Source organism: Ambystoma mexicanum, chromosome 6p (genome assembly GCF_040938575.1).
Source record: "Ambystoma mexicanum isolate Mex_15411 chromosome 6p, UKY_AmexF1_1, whole genome shotgun sequence".
Classification (NCBI taxonomy): Eukaryota; Metazoa; Chordata; class Amphibia; order Caudata; family Ambystomatidae; genus Ambystoma; species Ambystoma mexicanum.
In genome coordinates this window covers 1467224144-1467243591 of record NC_090935.1, presented here as the reverse complement: position 1 = coordinate 1467243591, position 19448 = coordinate 1467224144, and the positions used below count along the sequence as shown (strand labels likewise).

Here is a 19448-nt window from a genome sequence, read left to right as displayed (position 1 = left end):
GTAGCCCCTTTGGTGCTCACGTTGATGCTCATCCCGTCTCGGAGTATTTTTGTGACGTCAAAACTCTGCAAGGGACACCAAATCCCACTTCACTGCCTTTTCACCTCCCTGGCATGTTTGCTGAAACATCTTAGGGTGAGGAATTTGACTAGCAGAAACGAAAGGTGAGATTTGAATTTGAAACTCTCAGCTAAGGGTAGGTAACCGCTTGCCTTAGCTCTGACTCTGGCTTTCTTGGAGCTTTGTTTAAGCTTTCTCGTGAATATGCAAGTGAATTAAATGGTTCTTTAAATGGAATGCAGCGTCTTCCTGGTTCTTTCTCACATTTCCCTTTAATGCTATGAACAAACTTAACGTCTGCTTGCAGTTGCTTTTTAGAGAGCTGTCCGTTAAATAAAATGTTTTGTTTTTCTTTGCCCATGTACCTTTTTTGTTGTATTTGAAAGGAGCGACGTCCCCTCATTGGAGAACGTATGAGCAAGGCAAGTACCTTGTTCGTTGTAACATACTCACCATTCATTATTCTTGTCGTGACCTCATGCTGAGTCCTCGCCAAACATTGTATTTAATTGCCTTTAAGGTCCACCTGGTGGTTGTGGTTTTCTTTCCAGCCGATCTGTTCCTAGTTAATTGCAGTTTAGACATGGAATACGGAGCACCTGCATTCAAATCGCCTCCCACCATGCAGGATTCTCATAAATAGCCTGCTGTAATTTTAAATAAGCGTTCTTGTTTCTCCCTCTACCTGCGTGTATGTATAACGCTAGCCAGTAATCCCTGTTCAGATGTCCAATAGGCACTTGTGCTCCTGGGCGGTATTGCTGGAAATTTGCAGGCCAAGCAAAACACCCTTAATGCGCCTGGCCTGCCGCTTTTGGTTTGAGCAATCTAAATTCCAGCGCTGCCTAATCTTTAAGCTGTGCTTCCCTGCATTCTATCAAGCAGTTAATCACTTTGCCAAAAATATATTATGTCGTTGAAAGTGCACAAAGAAGTAGGTGTAGATTTTAATTGGGCACATTTCTAATCTTTAGAGGTAAAGACTCAAGTGTAAAAAAATAGTTTACTTATTAAACCAGCGTCTTAAAAGTCACGTAGCGCTGCAAGGAGTGGCGTTGTCTCATGGAAGGAAAACTAAAGCCGAAACTCGCCATATCCTTAACTCACTTGCCATTAATGAAGCGCAGTTGTCTAACATTTTATAATCCATGGGTCATTTTGCTAACACAAGAGAGGCACATCTGTTGGAGGTCTGGTTTCTGGAATGCCCTTCGCTGGGAGCATAGCAGTGGCAAACCTTGCTCCCTCACGATCACTTCTGTATCTCATTTATGGCTTTTGCTTTTTTTTTTCTCTTCTTTTTACTAAAGCCAGTTTGGTTCCCCTTCAAAGTGCATGATATTCAGAGACATCTATTCGGGATGAAAACTGAGGCCCCCATCAAATTACACTACAAAATAAATCAGAAATACGTGCGTTGTACCGGGATTTGGTCCAACATGTCCTATATTGAGCTTATTCTGAGTTACTAGATATACCAAATGCAATTGAAAAGGCCCAAATGTTCCTCCATCTATGGACCTGTTCACGTCGGCACCAACACTGCTTGCTTAGCGCCACCCTCTTGTTCTAGCCGTGTCCGTATCATCCAATCCATTGAACAAAGCCACTTGCAATTGACAATTCTTGAACCCTCAGTGTCCCCACATCTGAACCGGCTGCCTTCTGTTTTTCTTTATATGCAGATCCCAATTACCTGATGGCAAACGAGCGCATGAACCTAATGAACATGGCCAAGCTGAGCATCAAGGGCTTGATCGAATCGGCGCTGAACCTGGGCCGGACGCTGGACTCCGACTACGCCCCTCTCCAGCAGTTCTTTGTGGTGATGGAGCACTGCCTTAAGCACGGCTTGAAAGGTACACAACTTGTTCTTTCAATATTTGCTTTCATTCATGTTAAGGTAAACGCTGTTTATTCAGAATGAGTAAATGGGGGAATTTAACTACAAAGAGTGATCATTTGGCTTGTTCTGTGTCCGTTTCAATGCTTGCTCTGAAACTATCCGACATGCATGGTTTTCAGAGGTGCACTAATTACATTTCCAAAAATGGATTCAGTTTGCTAATTGATGATTTGAAAAGTGCACTTGCGTTGGTTAGCTTTTTCCAGGTGTAAAACAACTGGATATTTTGCCATCACTATTTTCATATAAACCTTTCAATGTGGACCTGAATTATTGTGTCCTTGTCAATCACAACCCCTTGGCTTTAAATGACATACACAAATCCTATCGGAAGTTTCCTCTCATCTGCCCGCTCAAGTTGAGGACATTTGTGACTCTTACGGGTCCTTGCTTTGTGGTGCCAGAGTTGCTTAAAAGCTTTCGGGAAGGAAGGGTGAGGTGCTTCCCGAATACCCTGGTGTTTACATTGTTACAATCTCTCTACAGCGAATGTTGGTCAGGTATCTCTCCTGCGTCCCTTGCCCACTATTTTCTGTTAACATTGCCTTCTGAGCTGGCAACATGCAACACATTGCACCAGTATGACTCGATTTAGAGGTAGTGTGAGTTCAGCCATCCACTGGATAACCCTGGGAGATGAGGGAAGCTGGGTGCCTGCAGCTATAGAATGCTTGCAAAATAAGATTTTAAATACTTCTAATGGACAACTTCCATGCCCCCGTGTCGGAAGTACGATCTGCTGGGTTTTTTCAGTGCCGGTCTCCTGATGCCCGCTTTTGTGTACCTTGCACGATAATTGCGTGGCTGGACTTTTCTCATATTTTGAACTGGCATCCACCACATAGAGTGCATATGTCATGCATTCACTTTTTCCAGTTGAAGTACAACTTGCCTCTAAATTTGTTTCCGTGCTTTTCAATCCTCTGAAAGCGATGTGGAATAGGATAGGTTTCTGCATTTAAGTTAGTTTTCAGGTTTTTGCATCTCTAATAGATGTGACAAAGAAATATGTCAAAATCGAAGACTGATTAAGCTTCTATTTCAGCGCGCTTTCATTGGTTGTCAGGATCTTGACTCGGATTGATGGTCTTCAAGGCTTTGATTCTTTTTGTCAAGATTCTGAAACGGTTCTTTAATTCTTTGATCAAATGGGCTTTAGAAGTGCCATGGACGAATATACTCGTACTTTTTGCATAGACTTGCATAAAAACCTGGCACTTTAGGGGTTAATTCCCCACTTCTCACCGTTCCTTGTACTTTTGGGCTGTCTATATTTGTGAACCACAGTGAGCGGGCAGGCCACATCCGTGGCACAGAATGGCCTGCTCCAACTGTGTCCATGTAGTACATCAAACTCTTGGCAACGCTTATTGAAGACTGTGCCAGTTATCTGCTCTCGCTCATTTCGACATTTAGAATTGTTGGTTCAAATCTGTGAGTGGTATGTTAGTCACCCTGTCCAATGAAGAGTGAGCCCATCAGAAATGGAAAGACCACTTCAAATAATCTTAACAATTGTAACACAAATGTATTTTTTCTACTTTTTATTATATTTTCTAAACCCATGGTCACTCTTGTTATGTTGTGACTACTCATAAAGCGTTACAGTGGCCAAAGGATATCCTGGCACTAAACAAAGGGCCACAAAGGAGTAAGGGGCCGACAACTGGTTAAAAATAAACAACAACCCAACCACAGGACCAGCAAATTGCTGGTTAAACGGAAAGGTTTTCAGAGCTTTTTGAAAATGTAGTTGATCCTCAATATTCCAAAGACGTGTGGGGGGGCGAGATGCACAGCGCAGGAGCAGCCACAGAGAAGGCTCTGCCCCAACAGTAGATTCACAAAAACGAGGAGCCTGAAACCAGAATTGATTGGCTGGCTGAAGGTTTTCAAGATGGGCAGTATCGAAACCATAGAAGGCCCGATGGACCACATGAAGTATTTTAAATTTAATCCGACTAGCAGTCGGAAGCCAGTGCAACTTCTGAAGCACCATGGAAGTCTGGGCACATTTTGGCAGTCCCATAGACAGACGGACAGCCGCATTTTGCACAACCTGCAAGCGACTGAAAAGCGTTTTAGGTTGAGCAAATAGGGTGGCATTACAGTAGTCCAAATTCACCATACCATGACGGAGGTGGAAACCACTACACCATGGAGCTCAGTAGGCACAAAGGGAATAACCTTCCTAAGAAGTTTCAGTTTAAAATGGGCAGCGCTGCATTTTGCCTTGATCTGAGGAGCAGCAGAGAGTGAAGCAGCAATTCTTATGCCCAGATTATTTTACAACAGTCACTGGGGTGGGAAGTGAGCTCAAGGCAGGAGGCCAGAAATTCATTGAACAGGAAGAACATGCTAGAGTGTCCGCTCCCAACACCATCACCTCCGTCTTATCTGCGTTAAGCTTAAGCCAATGTCTCTGCACCCAAACCCCAATGTCGGATAATTTTTAGGCAGGCAGCTGCCGTCTCCTGATCCTGGTCAAAACGTAAAATAATGTGCATGTCGTCCGCATAGGAGGAAAAACCTGCAACCACAGGCATGAATAAGCTTGGCCAAAGGGAGCAGATGGATATAGAACAGCAATGATGAAATCGCTGGGGACCCCCGCAGGTGAGAGGTGCAGAACCAGAGGAAAACTGATTCACCACGCTGCCCTCTCACCTTGTGTAAATGTTTTGAATCCTTCAGTTGCAACTCGCATATTCTTTCAGTGTATCTCAGCTCATGCAACACTCTGTACGTTTTCCCTAATGTCCCTGTTAAATGTGTTACTTTGCAGTTGTCTGCATTGAATTTCTCGACTACTCCATCTACCTGCCTACCTGGTAGTTATCAGCTTGATTTCAAACCTTGATATTGTACGCATGTGCACTATTTGGCATGCAGGTAGCTTGTGTTGTATACAAGTATCTTTAATTACGTAATATTTCCAGACCTGATCCCTGTGGTACCTTCCATTATGCCCATAATTTCTGTGATTTGTTGATGAGTTTGTTGAGTTGGTCTCTAATATAGCTGGCCTTTTTGTTCATATACGAAATGTTCAACTTGTATGGGCACACTCTGTGTAAATGTAACTTGAGTAATGCATATATCAATTGCTTTACAATTTGATTTGGCTCTAGGACCAAGATATAGATTTCCTATTCCTGATAACTACAGATGAGCCATGAATTTATTAAAACAGAGTGGAGTATTGTCTGCCAATTTCTCCACTGGCAAAACTGAGCTTGAAAAATCTATCCTAACTAAATTTCCCTGAAAACCCTAGGGGGAGGGGGACGGTTGTTTAAAATTTGAAACACATGACATCAGCACCAGCACCGATCAACTGGACTGTCCATTACCTCACTTCATCTCCAAGACTCAGCTTTTCTTCGACGTGAAATGAATGTACAGAGCAATGATCTTTTAACAGCTAAAATTAACACCTCAGATGATTTTCAGTGAATGCAGAACCAAACCTAAAGCTATTGGAACCTTCAAACAATTGCCCATGCCACCTTCAATCGATGAACAAGACTTGATCAGATAGTGACTAGATTCTTCTCTTGACACACAAGCATGCAACTTGTAAACACTGTACCAAACATAAGAATCTCGGACCAGCCTCTGCCAACAGACCTTCCATTTTCTGAGAAATTGACCAGATGCAATCTTCTGTCGCATACAGACCACACAACACCTCAGCCAAGGAATTTGCAAGATTACTTTCTCGAGTCAGTCTCCCTGTGGCCTCATTTAATGAAACTCGAGAGGTAAGGACTTCATCTTCAGAGACACTGTAACATTTTACATGCCCATTCAACTTGAGCCAAAAAGTTGATTTATTGCTTTCATAATCTCTTCTAGTGCCACTGAGTATGGTCTTGCTTTATCACTTTAAATTGCTCATACCTTCACCTCTCGTACACTGCACCAATCTGCCTACAGAAATACCACATGAAAAGATCAATGCCACCACTCACCTCTCTAGTCCTTTGACCCCTTTCCTTTCCAACCCCTCTGGCCCCCCTTGACCCTGTGGGTATCGCTAACCTAATATTGCAACACTGACCAGTTGATTGGTCTTGGGCTCTACCAGAGGAAGCTGTTAAATCGGGACTATGCTTATGTATAGAGTACATGCAGTGTAATCCCACAATAGACTCACCTGAGATCGAAGCTATGATATGTAGATGATTGCGGAAAGGCCTCACTGTCTGCACTCGGACCCTGAAATGGCAATAGTCAGCGATCGGAGTGAGGCCAGGGAAACCCTCCTGCGGAAGAAAACCTGAGCTCTGGGCTAGTGCTCTGTTCTGAGTAGGCATTCCAAAGAAATGCAGCTGGGAAGTTCTTTAGCCATTGAGAGTGGAGTGTGATCCAGGTTCCAAGGAAATAATGGAAGCTAAGGAACCGAAGGAGAGTACTGTGCGACAACCAGAAGCTCTTATCCTTACTTCTATGAGATAAACAACCAAGAGTGTGTTGCTTGCTGATAATGGGTAGAAAGAGAAACAGAAGGGGGATAACAACAAGCTACCTTTCGATATCCTCACCGGAGGTAACACAACTGGCTCTCAAACCATGTCCATGTGTTCACAAACCATCAATCTTTTACCAAATATAAAGAGATGGAAGGCTCAATTTTAACAAAAATATCTCATATATTTATTATATTCTGTAGTAAAACAGACCATTTGGTCACATTTGCAAATCTCATCAAACATAGAAAATAAGAGACAATTGATCAACAATTTAGATCTTTGTGTTCATTCACATATTTTGAAACAAAAAGTGATGTTAGTAGCACATGGGTGACAATTAGCCTATTAATGTTATGCTAAACAGTCCCCATTTTTTTCTTGTGTCGACGTAAACAAATCAGTTTCCAGCCTTAATGTTTTAATCCCACAGCGACTTATCCTTGTTCTTATATTGGTTAGTTGTATATGTAAGGCTTTCTTCAGGACACAATAAGTGCCTTGTATTACAAGGTACAGAATGTCACAAGGTCAGTTGTGCAGTGTCTCAAGGTATCTATAAAAAACAGAGATATCTATATTAATGTATGCCAAATCTATGAGAACAGGCGAGCCTATCATTATTTTCACTATCATTTCAATGCATGCAGCAATGGTAGAGAACCTATGTTCGACCTCTCTAACTAATAAGGTGGGTATCATACAATCAAGTCAATATAGTTGTCCTAGCCAATTAGTACAGCATGGATAAATAACTTTCTCTCCATTCATCATCAGAGTGACTCTATTTTAATGGGCATTTTTTCTTTAATCGTGTTTTTTAAATACCACATAATGAATAGGTTGCCTATTTTTTGCAAAGAGACATGCCTATTTCGACTCTTTTCGAGCGATATATTAATTCGCAAGTTTCACAGGGCAATTCTTCAGAGGGCCGTTGTTTTTTAGTCAGTCATTAATTTGACTAAAGAAAAAGACACAGAACGGTCTTTAAATATTTTGCAGAACAAAGTCTGGGATTTATATCCAAACCCTACCCAAGAAGGGGAACTTTAGAATACTGTGACCTACCAGGTAATGTCGAATTGGCTGGTCAGGGGAAAAACCAGATTTTAAATAGTCTGAAGGCCGATGTAGAAAGGTGCCCGAACCTGATCTACAGGACAGGGAGAAAAAACAAACATGTACGGCCACAGTTACTAACAAAGGCCATTTCAGAACGACAGACACTGAACCCTTTCTATAAGCGTTCCAAAGTTACCTCGTGCGTGTAGCGGCAGTGTGTGGTCTCTATTTTCAGTGCAGCGGCGTCACTCTCAATTGACCCAGACTGTGTCGATCATTGCCCGGCAACAGGCATGGAGCAGTGGTTGGTTTCACCGTTGCTTCAGCGTTTACGTGAAGCCGCCCGAACCTGGTATTCAGGACAGGGAGGAAAAACATGTGTACGGCCACAATTACTAACAAAGGTCGTTTTATTTGAAACGGACACTGAACCCTGTAAGTGTTCCAAAGTTACCTTGTGAGTGTAGCGGCGGTGTATGATCTCTATTTTCAGTACAGCGGCGTCACTCTAAATTAACCCAGACTTAACCGATCGGCATTGAGTAATCTTTGGTTTCATCGTGGTTTCAACGTTTATGTAGTGTATCCAGTCATGTGACCCAGCCTCTGACGGAAAATACTCGTCAGTGGAGCCAAAACCCATCTGTTACAAGGCCGGCCATTTTGGAAAGGGCACAATGAAGGGAAAACAGTGCAATGTGCAATAAACAAATCAATTGCTAATATATTCAAGTACATTATGTCCACGGATATTATTCAAAAACTGACAATGCCATTATTATGGGCATCTCGGAGTGAATAGCGTTTTTGGCACAATAAAAAAATATTAGTGTGCTATTTGTGCAGAAATAAGCCCCATTCAATATATAAATTCAAACCATGTCTAACAGAGTCCAGATTATATATCCATTTTTGTTCAAGTTTACGCAGCTTTTTGTCACGATCCCCACCACGAGGATGGTTGTCCATCTTTTGTAACACACACCAGAAGATGTTATTATGTGTGTGTTTTGCCTTTTTATAATTTTCAACTAATGGCTTATCAGCCGTGTTGTTTTTGATACAACCACAGTGTTCTCCGATTCTAGTGCGTACTGGGCGTTTTGTTTTACCAATGTACACAAGCCCACACGGGCATATGATACAATACACACCCCATTTGGTGGCACAATTACTGAATGTCTCGAATTTCCACGTTTTACCTTTAAGGTCAATAGTTTTTAAATTCTTGGTAAATTGGCACATATTACATTTCCTGCATTTAAAATGTCCTACTACTGGTGGTAATTGCCACAGTGTAGATTGAGCACTTTGATTTGTTTTAGACACCGGGTAAGTATGGACCAGTTTGTCTCTGATGTTAGTCAGGCGCTTAAATGCAAAGCGGGGAGGAGGGATACTGAAATCTTCTGTATTAATCATGTTCTAATTCGCCAGAATAGTTTTTCTTAAGCCATTGCTAATAGGTGTAAACGAGGACACACAGGTGATTTTGTCTAACATCGTTTTGTTCTGTTTAAGTAGACTGTCTTTACTTGGTATATTGGCGGCCTTTTTATAGGCTCTTCTGATAATATACGAGGGGTATCCTCTCTCTTTTAAATTGGTTTTCAGCATCTGGCTATGATTTTTAAAGGCAGCTTTATCCGAACAGTTGCGCCTAATGCGGAGAAACTGGCCAAAGGGTAAGTTTTCCCTCAATGATTGCGGATGGTGGCTGTGGAATTCTAATAAGGTTCTTTTGAGTAGATTTTTTGTAAAGACTCGTGCCCACCTTATTATTTGACTTGCGGTAAATTAATAGATCTAGGAATGGGATTTTACTGCAATTAGATTCACATGTGAATTGTATCGAAGCTTTTCTTGCATTCAGCCAAATAGTGAACAAAACAAGGTCTTGTTTGGTGCCGCGCCAGATCATGAAAATGTTATCTATGTAGCGATACCAGGCCTTAATGTTTTCCTGATATGGGTGTCAGCAGTCTCCACTGATAGGACGTCAATATCCCCGCTTCCCTCCTCCACCTCCTCACCTGTTGAATCAGAGTCTTCTTCAATAGAGCTGAGAGTTCTATGTGCTCTGTAGTCCTTTTCTTTTTTTCTTTGTTGCGGCTGTCTCCCACGAGAAGAAGCCACAGTGAGAGCGATAGAAACGCCCTGACTGTGACCCCCTCCCGGGAGGGACCGGAAAGGGGGAAAAAAGCCAAGTCTAGGCAAAAACCCCGGTGGATCACAACGGCAGGTGGGTAACCCGATGGAGGTTGTACTAGCTGAACTCAGCGGATATCAGCAAATCTCAGCAATGGAAAGGGAGGAAAGAAAATCCAAGAAACAGGAAGGGTAGGGAATTGCAAAAGCTCCTACTCCAGGAAAACGGAAAAACTGCAGGCAAACAGGACGGGAATAACAAAAAGAAAAAGAAGAAAATAGAGAGAGAAGGGGGGTCCCGGGAATGGAGACCCGATAGGACGAGGAGGTGCAGAGAGAGGAAAAGCTCAGCGGAGCAGAAATACAGTGTATAGCAAACCGCGGCAGCAAAAGAAAGCACAGCTGACCGTGAAGGGGTTGCAACGCACAGAAGGAAGATAGGGTGTGGCTTAAATAACGCCACGTTCGCTTGAGCGGAAAAAGACTAGACCGCTAAGTGGACGTGACGCGAAAGACGTGACAGAAATTAGGAAATGCGTAATCTGAATCGGGGCCACAGACGCCAGGTAGGAATGCGTCGCATGACAATGGGTTGTCATTGGCATAGATGTTAGTAATTTCAAAATTATTCATGTACAGATTGGCCAAGTCAGGGGCAAAAAATCGTCCCCATACTCGTGCCATGTAGTTGTTGAAAGAAGACCCCATTGCATATGAAAAAATTCTTAGTTAGTGCAAGGTGAATGCACTCAGCAAGGAATGCTGACGGTGGATGTTTATCCTCGCGTATTTCCAACAAGTTTTCCATCACCTCCACACATTTTTTCTGTGGTATATTGGTGTAGAGGGACATCACATCTAATGTAACCAACAAATCTTGTGGTTCCATTTTAAGCTCATTCAGAATTTTTATCATCGGAGTGGAGTCCTGTACAAACGATTTCATCTTGTTAACAAAAGGCCTGAGAAATACGTCTACATAAACCGACAATGGTTCAAGCAGTGAGCCAATAGCCGAGACAATTGATAATGGGTAGAGCCTGTATGTCTGAAAGCTCACCAGGTGCAGGTAGTGCTCAAAAGCTGCCGACTTCTGAGATCGAAATGACACTGCAAGTGAGTGTTCATTAGGCGGCTGGGGGCTATTCGATCTTTCTGCAAAAGCAATGGGTCTTGTGGATGCACGCTTGTATGTCACGGGTTCCGTTTACTATAGAAGGGGAGAACGGTAAATGCAGAGAGTAGGTAGCGCAATGCGCAGAGGTTGCTTTATGCCACGCTTGTTTGCTCTGGGCACCTTTGGCTCTGGAGGGGAAGAATGTAGACTGAGCGAGCAGCGCGATGGGCTGATGTCGTTCTGAGCTTTGCAGCCTTCTGGCAAATGAGAACGAGGTCCGCTTCAAAGGGACTGTAATCAAATGAACGACTTGCGTAATCCGGGAGAAGGAAGGGAGCTCAAGTAATGAGCAACGTAGAAATGCTGCGAAGATCCAGGAGTCCCACAAAGAATTGTGGGCAAGGAAAAAAGGGATAGAAAAGCAGAGAGAAAGGCAATAGAAGGTGGGAAGGGATATAGAAGAGGAATGAAACAAGGGAATAGTACAAGTCTGAGACCTTACTAGGAAGCGTGGAATCAAGAGAGAAGCAACATGCCGGGCGGTGAGCTGCAGACTTCTCTATACCAGAGACCGGTAAGACTGATTAGTCCTGCTTTGGTTGGCATCCATGTTGGAAACAACTAGACCGCTGAGGTTGGTTAGTCACAATGGAACAGGTCAGACATTTTGGGATGGGTATCCATACTTATGTGCATTATTTTCCATCGGCACCACAGGGACCAAGAGGGGGTGCGAGTTATGACAGAAGCACACAATTGAATGTCTCTGCACTACTTAATCAGAATCATACCGGCACTCGGGATGGTATTTATGGCCCACACAACACCTCGGGATTTGAATCTGCCTTCCACTCTAGCCCACTAATGGCTATTGACATTCATACAGGACCTATGGCTGCTCTCTCATAGGAGCTCCATCCATCCAGTAATGACCAATTGAGCTGCCCGACCAAACCAATTCCAGTAGTCCTGAATGACCTGGCACCTGCAAACAATATACCCTAAGAAATTCAGAACAGGCAACAGCAGACACAATAGCCACACCAGGTTGCCCAGGCCTACCTGGCAGCCCCTTTTAAGCCACACATGGGTGGGAATCTGGAGGCCCTGTGAGCTGGGGACCATTTCCTGCTTTCTGATCCTGCCCTTGAAGGCAGTGTAGAAATTATCCCCCATGGCTTTTGTCCCATCCCTATCCTGGTGCGTTCGACAGTACAGGACACCTCTTCTTGGTCGAAGAGTTCTAGTAGACAGAAAACACATTTGCAGCTGCACATCAAGAGCCCATCTTCATAGGGCACTGCATGCCCCGAATAAACCATGACAGATGGCCAGTGTCCATGAGTGGTGTGACCTTGGTTTGCAGGAAGCCCTGCACACGCTCGAGTTTGATGTCGGGCTGACGGTGCACAAAAACATACAGATGGGGAAATCTAGCAGCCGCACACTCTGGCCCTGCCATCCTGTATGTTGGGGGAGGGGTGGTGGGGCAGGGCCATGATGAAGGTCTGACTGATTCCAAAATGTCCCTCATTGCAGTGAACCACAGACTGCTCAGCAACCCAAACGAAACGCCATAGAAAAGTGTAGTTTTAACATCCCCCAGCTGCCATTGGTCCCACAGCTGTCGTGTGCTTACTGTTTACAAGCCTAATAATCCAGAGAGGAGTATAAAAGAGGGCCTAAAACAGAGGAGCGTATGGGAGTTGTTGGATATGGCGAGATGCAAGTGAGGAACTATGGGGAGAGAGGAGAAAAAGGACTGAGTGGTGCTATGTAGTAGGGTGGATAGATGGGTGTGGAGAAACATGAACAGAAAGAAATGAGTAGTGGAAGAAACTACACAGACAAAGTAAAGGTAGTGTAGGGGAATTAAAGGCATAGGAGCAAGGTACTGGGGTGGTGGTACCTTGTAGGGGAGTACAGGAGCGCCAATATAATTTGACGAATCGGGAACCAGTAGACACCATAAAATCTCGCTGTGGGAGTGATTTTTGAACCCTGCAGGGCGATAGAATTCCAATGGTTTTTGTTTGGTTTTAAACCCTACCATTCTTTATTTTAGTATACTGCTAACCTCATAATATGAAAATACAATATATTTGAGCACCTAAGCTTCGTTTGAGTTGATCCCTCAGTGGTTACAGGGCCCAGAAATCTCAGATGAGCCTTTCAGCTGTTCTTAAAAGGCCAGGCGCTTGCCAGAGAGCGCCTATATTGTCCATGCCTCCATAGTCCTTGATCCTTTCTGCCGCACCAGTTTGTCTTCCCCTAGAGGACTCCTTGGTACATCAGAATCCTGGGGAAGGAGGGTTGCAAAGTCAGTGGAAAGTTCCAGAAGAACTAGATGCTGAACTTGCACCATCCAAAAGTGTCTTGCCCCCTCCTTCCGATTTTGAGCCCAGGTCTTGGCTAATATGGCAAATGTAAGTGGTCTCTGGACAGGACAACTACAGAAAAGTCTATACCTGCTGCTTCAGGATCTGGCCTACAGCTGAAAGAAATCAGAGTAGCTGATAAGTGTGGCACGAGGCAAACGAGACTGAATAGATCCCATGCCTTAATTGGCTCGCTGAGCACCAAAGAATTAAGCTTCCAATATCAGCCATCGCACAGGTACTTCAAATTCTTCTGCCAACAACTGGCAAAACCTTTAAGGCACTAAGATTTCAACAATTAGTGCCAGCAATTCTTGGCCATCCTTGTATTTGGATAGAATACTTCTAAGATGATTGTTGTACCAAATGGCAAAAATGTCACTCTGCAACACAATTCAGCAACCCGTTCTGACCCCCACGACGGAACAGATTGTGAAAGATTCTATTAGGAACTTTAAGTAGTGGATATGCAGCTGATGTTTCTCCTTTGGCCGTTTGCCACAAGTAGTATACTCTCCACACCAGGCTCCCTACTCTTATCACCACAAACCAATTGAAGGAGAATCTCTCTGATTCTAGACAGTACTCATGCCATATGTGTCTCTGAAAATCAAGTGGAGCTTACAAATCATGCTCCAGTTGCATGTCTCGGAGAGGGTAAATTACTTCCATCTTGAAATGCTGTTAAACAATCCACTGATTGAATACTCTTGGGTTCATAGCCGGGCATAACGTCTCCTTTCACTTGACCAGAAACCCTTCAGGCAACTATTATGGCCACTTTCATAGCCTTTTCTGTCATGTCTTTACCCAGCAGATCCTGTTCCAGTTGTGGCAATTGGGCATGTGGAAAAAGGGTGCCCGATAAGGTGGCCGGCACACATCCAGTCGAAAACCTCCAAGTGCTTGAAGAGCCCAAGCATCTGCAGATATTACCAGTGAATGGTGCAAAGGCAGACCTGTACCACCCTCCCACAGAAAACACAAACAAAATTGGTTACCTGCAGTAATTGCTGGTTGGTAGAAACGTCTGGAATTGCAACTGTGACCACTACAAACTTTGAATGTGAAGGTGTTCTGTTTCGGGAATCCCAGTATTTAGATGTTCCTCAGGGGTGTGGAATTTATTTGAAAAAAACTACTTTTCCAAAGGACAAGATGTAAGACAAATATACTTGTAGAAAAATCTGCTTGTCACACTCGGGACTACATGTATTAACTATTGCACACATAGCATGCTATTTCATATTTGACAACTGTCAAATATACTAGACCTATACTTGAAATTAATACAAGCCAGTATGTTAAGCTGTTACTAAAATGTGATCTATCGAAGTGTGTGGCTTTATACTTGAGAATAAAAGAGGTAGAGCCCACATGGGCAAAATAAATGTGTATATGGCTTAGACAGCGTAAAAAGATCCAGTTTCCAGCCCTCACTTCCTAGCACATTCATGCAATCCCCCGCAGTTGGGAGGGTATTACGCAGTTTCATTTTTGCTTCACTTTGGTGGGTGTGTGAAGAGTGAAAAAGAGATGCATTGAGCTTTAAAGTCACAAGTGGGTAGGTATGATCCCTAGTGCTGAAACTGAAAAAGCAGTAATCTGGTCTTGCAGCTGAAAAGAGTAGAAGTAGATGAGAGGTTTCACATTATTACCACTAATCCTTAGCAGCATTTTAGCATGACCACTAATTCAGATCATGTACAATTAATTGAAAAACTGAGATGGTGCATGAACTCTCTAAGGAAACAGCATATTTACATGCACAAAAATATGGCATATTGGTCACCTCCTAAATTATCTAATCACGACCAATAAGCATCTCAAGACCTTCCCTTTCTCCTCCTCGTTCCCCCTCCACCTCTGCTGCTAGTTCCACCTGCCTCTGTCTGGTTGCCTGGATCCCCTCATGAGCCTTACTGGGGCCAGGCCCTCATTCAACCAGTTTCCCCCCTCACCCCTTTACCAGCACTTGCCCTCGGACACACTTCTCCGACTAGCCTGCTGAGCCTGGTCCACTCCCTTCCCCAAATAGCCTACTGAGTCTAAGCCACCCCCTCCCTCGCGCTAACTGCCCCCCATCCCCTTAGCATTTGCTTCCTGGGCCTCCCTTAGCACTTGCACACCCCTCTGCCCCCCCTTCTCCCTGCACTTTTCCCTCTGCCCCTCTCTCTGCACTTCGTGTTATTGCATGTGCATGATCCGAATGTTACAAGGCCTAGTATGACCGTTACTGTTAATTTTCTCCTCTGTCTGTCCCACCCCTTCCCTTTGTCTTGTGGAACCTGGAAACATGTTTTGATGTATAGGCACCATACAAATGCTCAATAAATAAGCTGCGACAAGCCTAAACCCATTCTTTGTTTTGTCACTCTGGAACAAACATATGCTTATCCCACCTCATTCGCTTGCTAAAGCCATTTCTGCCAGTATTAAAAAGGCCCTCTCCCCCGGAAATCAATTTGCATTGATCAGAACTTTATACCCCTCCATATTCCAAAAACAAGGCCTTTTCATGCTGTGGCCGTCCAGTGGCCAACTGCGGTTATATCAGCATTTCATCGTTAAAGGAGAATTTTGAAAATCCTACTTTCACAAGGACCTATGTGATTCCATTGCAATCATTACCGCGAATGCGATTCCATCTTAAAATCATATTTTTGTTAACAATTTCACTGAAAATAAATGCGGGGGAGACCCCTGTAGTCCCTGCCCCTTCCACAACCACGTACTTAAATGATTACCCCAACCCAACTCCCCCGTCCCCATATGTATTTCAGCAAATTTCATTGAACAACTGCCATGGAATCGTATTTGCAGTAATGGTCTGCAATTAAATCTACCTCTACCTTTCACAAGTTGTAATAAATGACACAATGAGGATTTTCACATGTATGCTTTTTATTCAAGGTTTCGGGATGTGTTTTGATATAGTTTTCCCCAACACTTCACTTGGACACTATGTTCTTCTGTCCTGGATTAATCCCCAAGGGACAGTTTACCTTCTTCAGCGCCTCCTTCTCATCTTTTCTGTCTCCGAGGCCAGACCAGGTTGTCTACTCTTTCATTCTCTGCCGCTTTTAGGCACTTGACCTGTCTCTCTGTTCAGGACCTCTGCCCTTTCCTGGTCTGCATTTTACTTGGCCAGAGGCTTCGGCTTCACCTTCCCCTCTTTCCCTCATTAAAGACCTTCGCCTTTGATTCCTCTGCCCTTTATTTGACTAGACCTGTGGACAGGTCTGTTCACCTGCTTCAATCTCTTTTAATTTGTAGATTTCTGGTCTCCAGCTTGGTCTTCTCTGGTCTCCAGGTTTTACAATCAGTATCTCCTATCTGGGTTTTAAAACAGCCTTTTTTCTCCAGGAGTTAAAATTCACCACACCATCCCAGGTCTTACAATCTGCCCAGGATTCTCCCCCTCCTTTTTGGGTCTTGCAATCAGTTCTTCTGCTCCAGGTCTTACAGCCAGCTCGGGAGTCTCCCTCCCATCTCTGGATCTCATCTGTTGTGCCACGCCAGGTCTTAACGGCAGCCCAGTAACCTTCCTTTCTGCTCCAGCAATCTTCTCCATCTTTACCACCACAACCCACGTTCTCTGGACCACAAAAACTCCCTTCCACTCTTGTCATGGAAGCTGGGCATTATATAGTGCTCGGACTGACAAGTTTCAGTATGACTTCCCAGTTCATATGCCCACTTTGTGCATGCTTCATAGCGGGATGCTTTGTAGTCCTGAGTTCATGGAGGAAGTCTTAAAATGGGTAAGCTGCCATCTATGATCCCGTTTTAGTCTGTGGCTGGTTGGAAAGGTTGCTGGTTTATTTCTGTCTCAGGTTAGAGATTTTACCCTAAGGACTGGGCAACTCGACTTTCTAAGCAGATACAAGCCACAGAAAGACAATTGCTGGAAAGTAATGTTTGTCATACCTCTCTCTATCCTGGTACATCAGGGCACTAGAATATGTAAATCACTGCGTGGATCATTTAGATTGTGTGATGGACCCGGCTGCCAATGAGGGGGGTTCTAGGGAGACAGCACCCCTTCCATCTCGAAATTGGATTGTACAAAAAATGATTGGAACTCTGGTCACATAGGCGCTGGGTCAGTTGTTAATAATGTTATCCTTTCACAAGAATTGAAGCTAGTCGGAGAAGGTATGTCATGTGGTGGATTTAATAAACGACAATAGCCAACACGTGTCTCGTCCCTCCTGGGTCTTTTTCAAGGCGTGTGGTAAAGTATTAGCACCTTGTGTGGGCGATGGTGCTCAAAGTAGGCAGTACTTTACCACACCAAGAAGAAAAGCAAGACTAATGCATTTAAATTCCAAAGCAGGATTGGGGTCCAGAGAAACCACCAAGAACTCTTTGTTTGGGGGTCAGAAAACAAAACCCCAATAGCAAACATAAGGGGTAGGAAGTAATTATTTCCTGGGTTCATTTTTTTGTTATATTTTTGTAATGGTGGTAGGGCAGATGTTAGGATAGCATAGGTTTGGGCAGAGGACAGAATTTTTGTACGACATTCTGAGGAGTACTAGCTTCTTATTTTCTTTGAATATTGGGAAACTCATCATAGATGTCGGGGTAGAGGCATTATTTCCTTTAGTATCAACAGCCTGTTGCAAACATTAATCTTTCTCTTTTCCGTCCCATTTTTCCTGCTGATTTCAAGATTGTGGTCATACTCCTACTTCTGAAAAAACCCTCTTTAGATACCTCTGCACCGTCTACTTGCCGTTCCATTTCTTTGCTTCCTTACCTCTCAGAAATCCTGGAATGTGTGGTTTAGACCCTAGTTTCGCCGTATTTTTATCTCCATTCCCTTCTTCCTCCAACTCAATCAGGCTTTTGTCCATTTCACTCTACTGAAATGGTTCTCATCTCTGGCTCTAACTCCGACCTGCTAGGCTCACACAATTCACTTATATCCTTAGTCTTCTTGACCTCTCAGTGGCCTTCAATACTCTGGACCACTGCACTATACTTTCCACTCTTAGATTTTCTAGTACGGCTCTGTCTTGGTTCCGGTCCTATCCGTCTGACCGTTCCTTCTCTGTTGCGTGGGGCAGCTCTGAATCCCTCTTGCTCATGGTGTCCCACAAGGCTCAGTCCTGGGTGCTCTTCTTTTCTCACTGTACACGCCCCCTCTGTTGTCTAGCTCCTCTTTTGGGATGTCATCACACTTCTATGCTGATGACTCCAAACTCTATTTCCTTTTCCTCTCTGACACTCTTCACACTTCAATCTCTGACTGCCCTCTCTCATTTCAAAGCAAAAACAAAGAGGTGATGGCTGGAAGGTTTAGACTGAATCTTAACCACTGGCATTGCTCGGGGCAACCCTCCAGACCATCGTTCTTCGCCTGCCAAGCCATTACAGAGGGGGAAAGACCATATGCAAATCAGGCTTGGCCCCACCCCAAAAGGGGCAGTCCAGCCCGAACTGCTAGGTCACATCCCTTCTGCACGAGACCACAAGCATCCCCAAACATGTTTCGCCCTCTCTCATTTCAAACCTGGATGCACTTGGGAGTCTAAGAAAAAAGCAAGCGAGCGAATGTGAAGCTACCCATACAACTGCAGCTATCTGTTTTTGAACCGCTGTGTGTTGAACCCGCTCCTCTCTCTCCTCAATCTCTTCTAGTGGAGTCCCTGAGCTGAATGGCTGCCACCTTCTCCACACACGTGGCATCTAAGTAATACTTAGCTACATTTTAGACTAACTCTGAGAGGACTGTTAACCTTTGGCTGTTTGTCTCTTCAAACGTTTCTAAACCTGTACAAGTATACATACTTCAGCCATTTACGGACCTTTAAGAATTCAATTTAGCTTTTTCGGCATAGCCATAAAAGCAGTAAAAAAAAATATAAGTTTTCGCTATCTTTTTTTTCCGAATGGATTGTGCCCTCCCATGTAGTCCTCATCTTTGATACACGATATCCAGCTTCAGCAAACAATTTAGGCAGAGGGCACTGTGCGTCTATGCAGTCGACTCAATGTCCCTCGAGGGCTTCCGTCTCGAGGGTGATGTCATCAAAGGTATATATAGCATGCGCAGCGCCAGTTGGCTTCATGTCCGTTTTTCCGAGCAAGCTTACACTTCAAGAACTACAGTGTGCTTCTATTGTTCATTCGCAAACATGTCTTCATCCTCGACACCTACTACCCCGAAGACCAGGTTCAAGAAGAGTCAGGACTGTGGCTCCAAGATATCGATAACCGACCCACATCGGGTATGCTTGTGGTGTCTCGGCATGGAGCACAAGACCTCGGCCTGCTCCAAAGGCCAGTCGATG

The 19448-nt window shown here is 44.0% G+C and overlaps 1 protein-coding gene across 11 annotated transcripts in view; it reads left to right on the top strand.

The window, feature by feature from the left end:
• RUFY3 (RUN and FYVE domain containing 3) overlaps positions 1 to 19448 on the top strand; it is a 735957-nt gene that overhangs the window by 224518 nt on the left and 491991 nt on the right. For 7 of the 11 annotated variants that reach the window (XM_069626287.1, XM_069626282.1, XM_069626286.1 and 4 more), the window contains exon 2: positions 1746 to 1919. In XM_069626287.1, the coding sequence (XP_069482388.1) occupies positions 1760 to 1919 (160 nt within the window). In that variant the 5' untranslated portion in view covers positions 1746 to 1759. Of the gene's footprint in view, positions 1 to 446; positions 483 to 1745; positions 1920 to 19448 lie in introns of all 11 variants that reach the window. The other 4 variants (XM_069626283.1, XM_069626284.1, XM_069626292.1 and 1 more) reach the window with 1 other exon arrangement.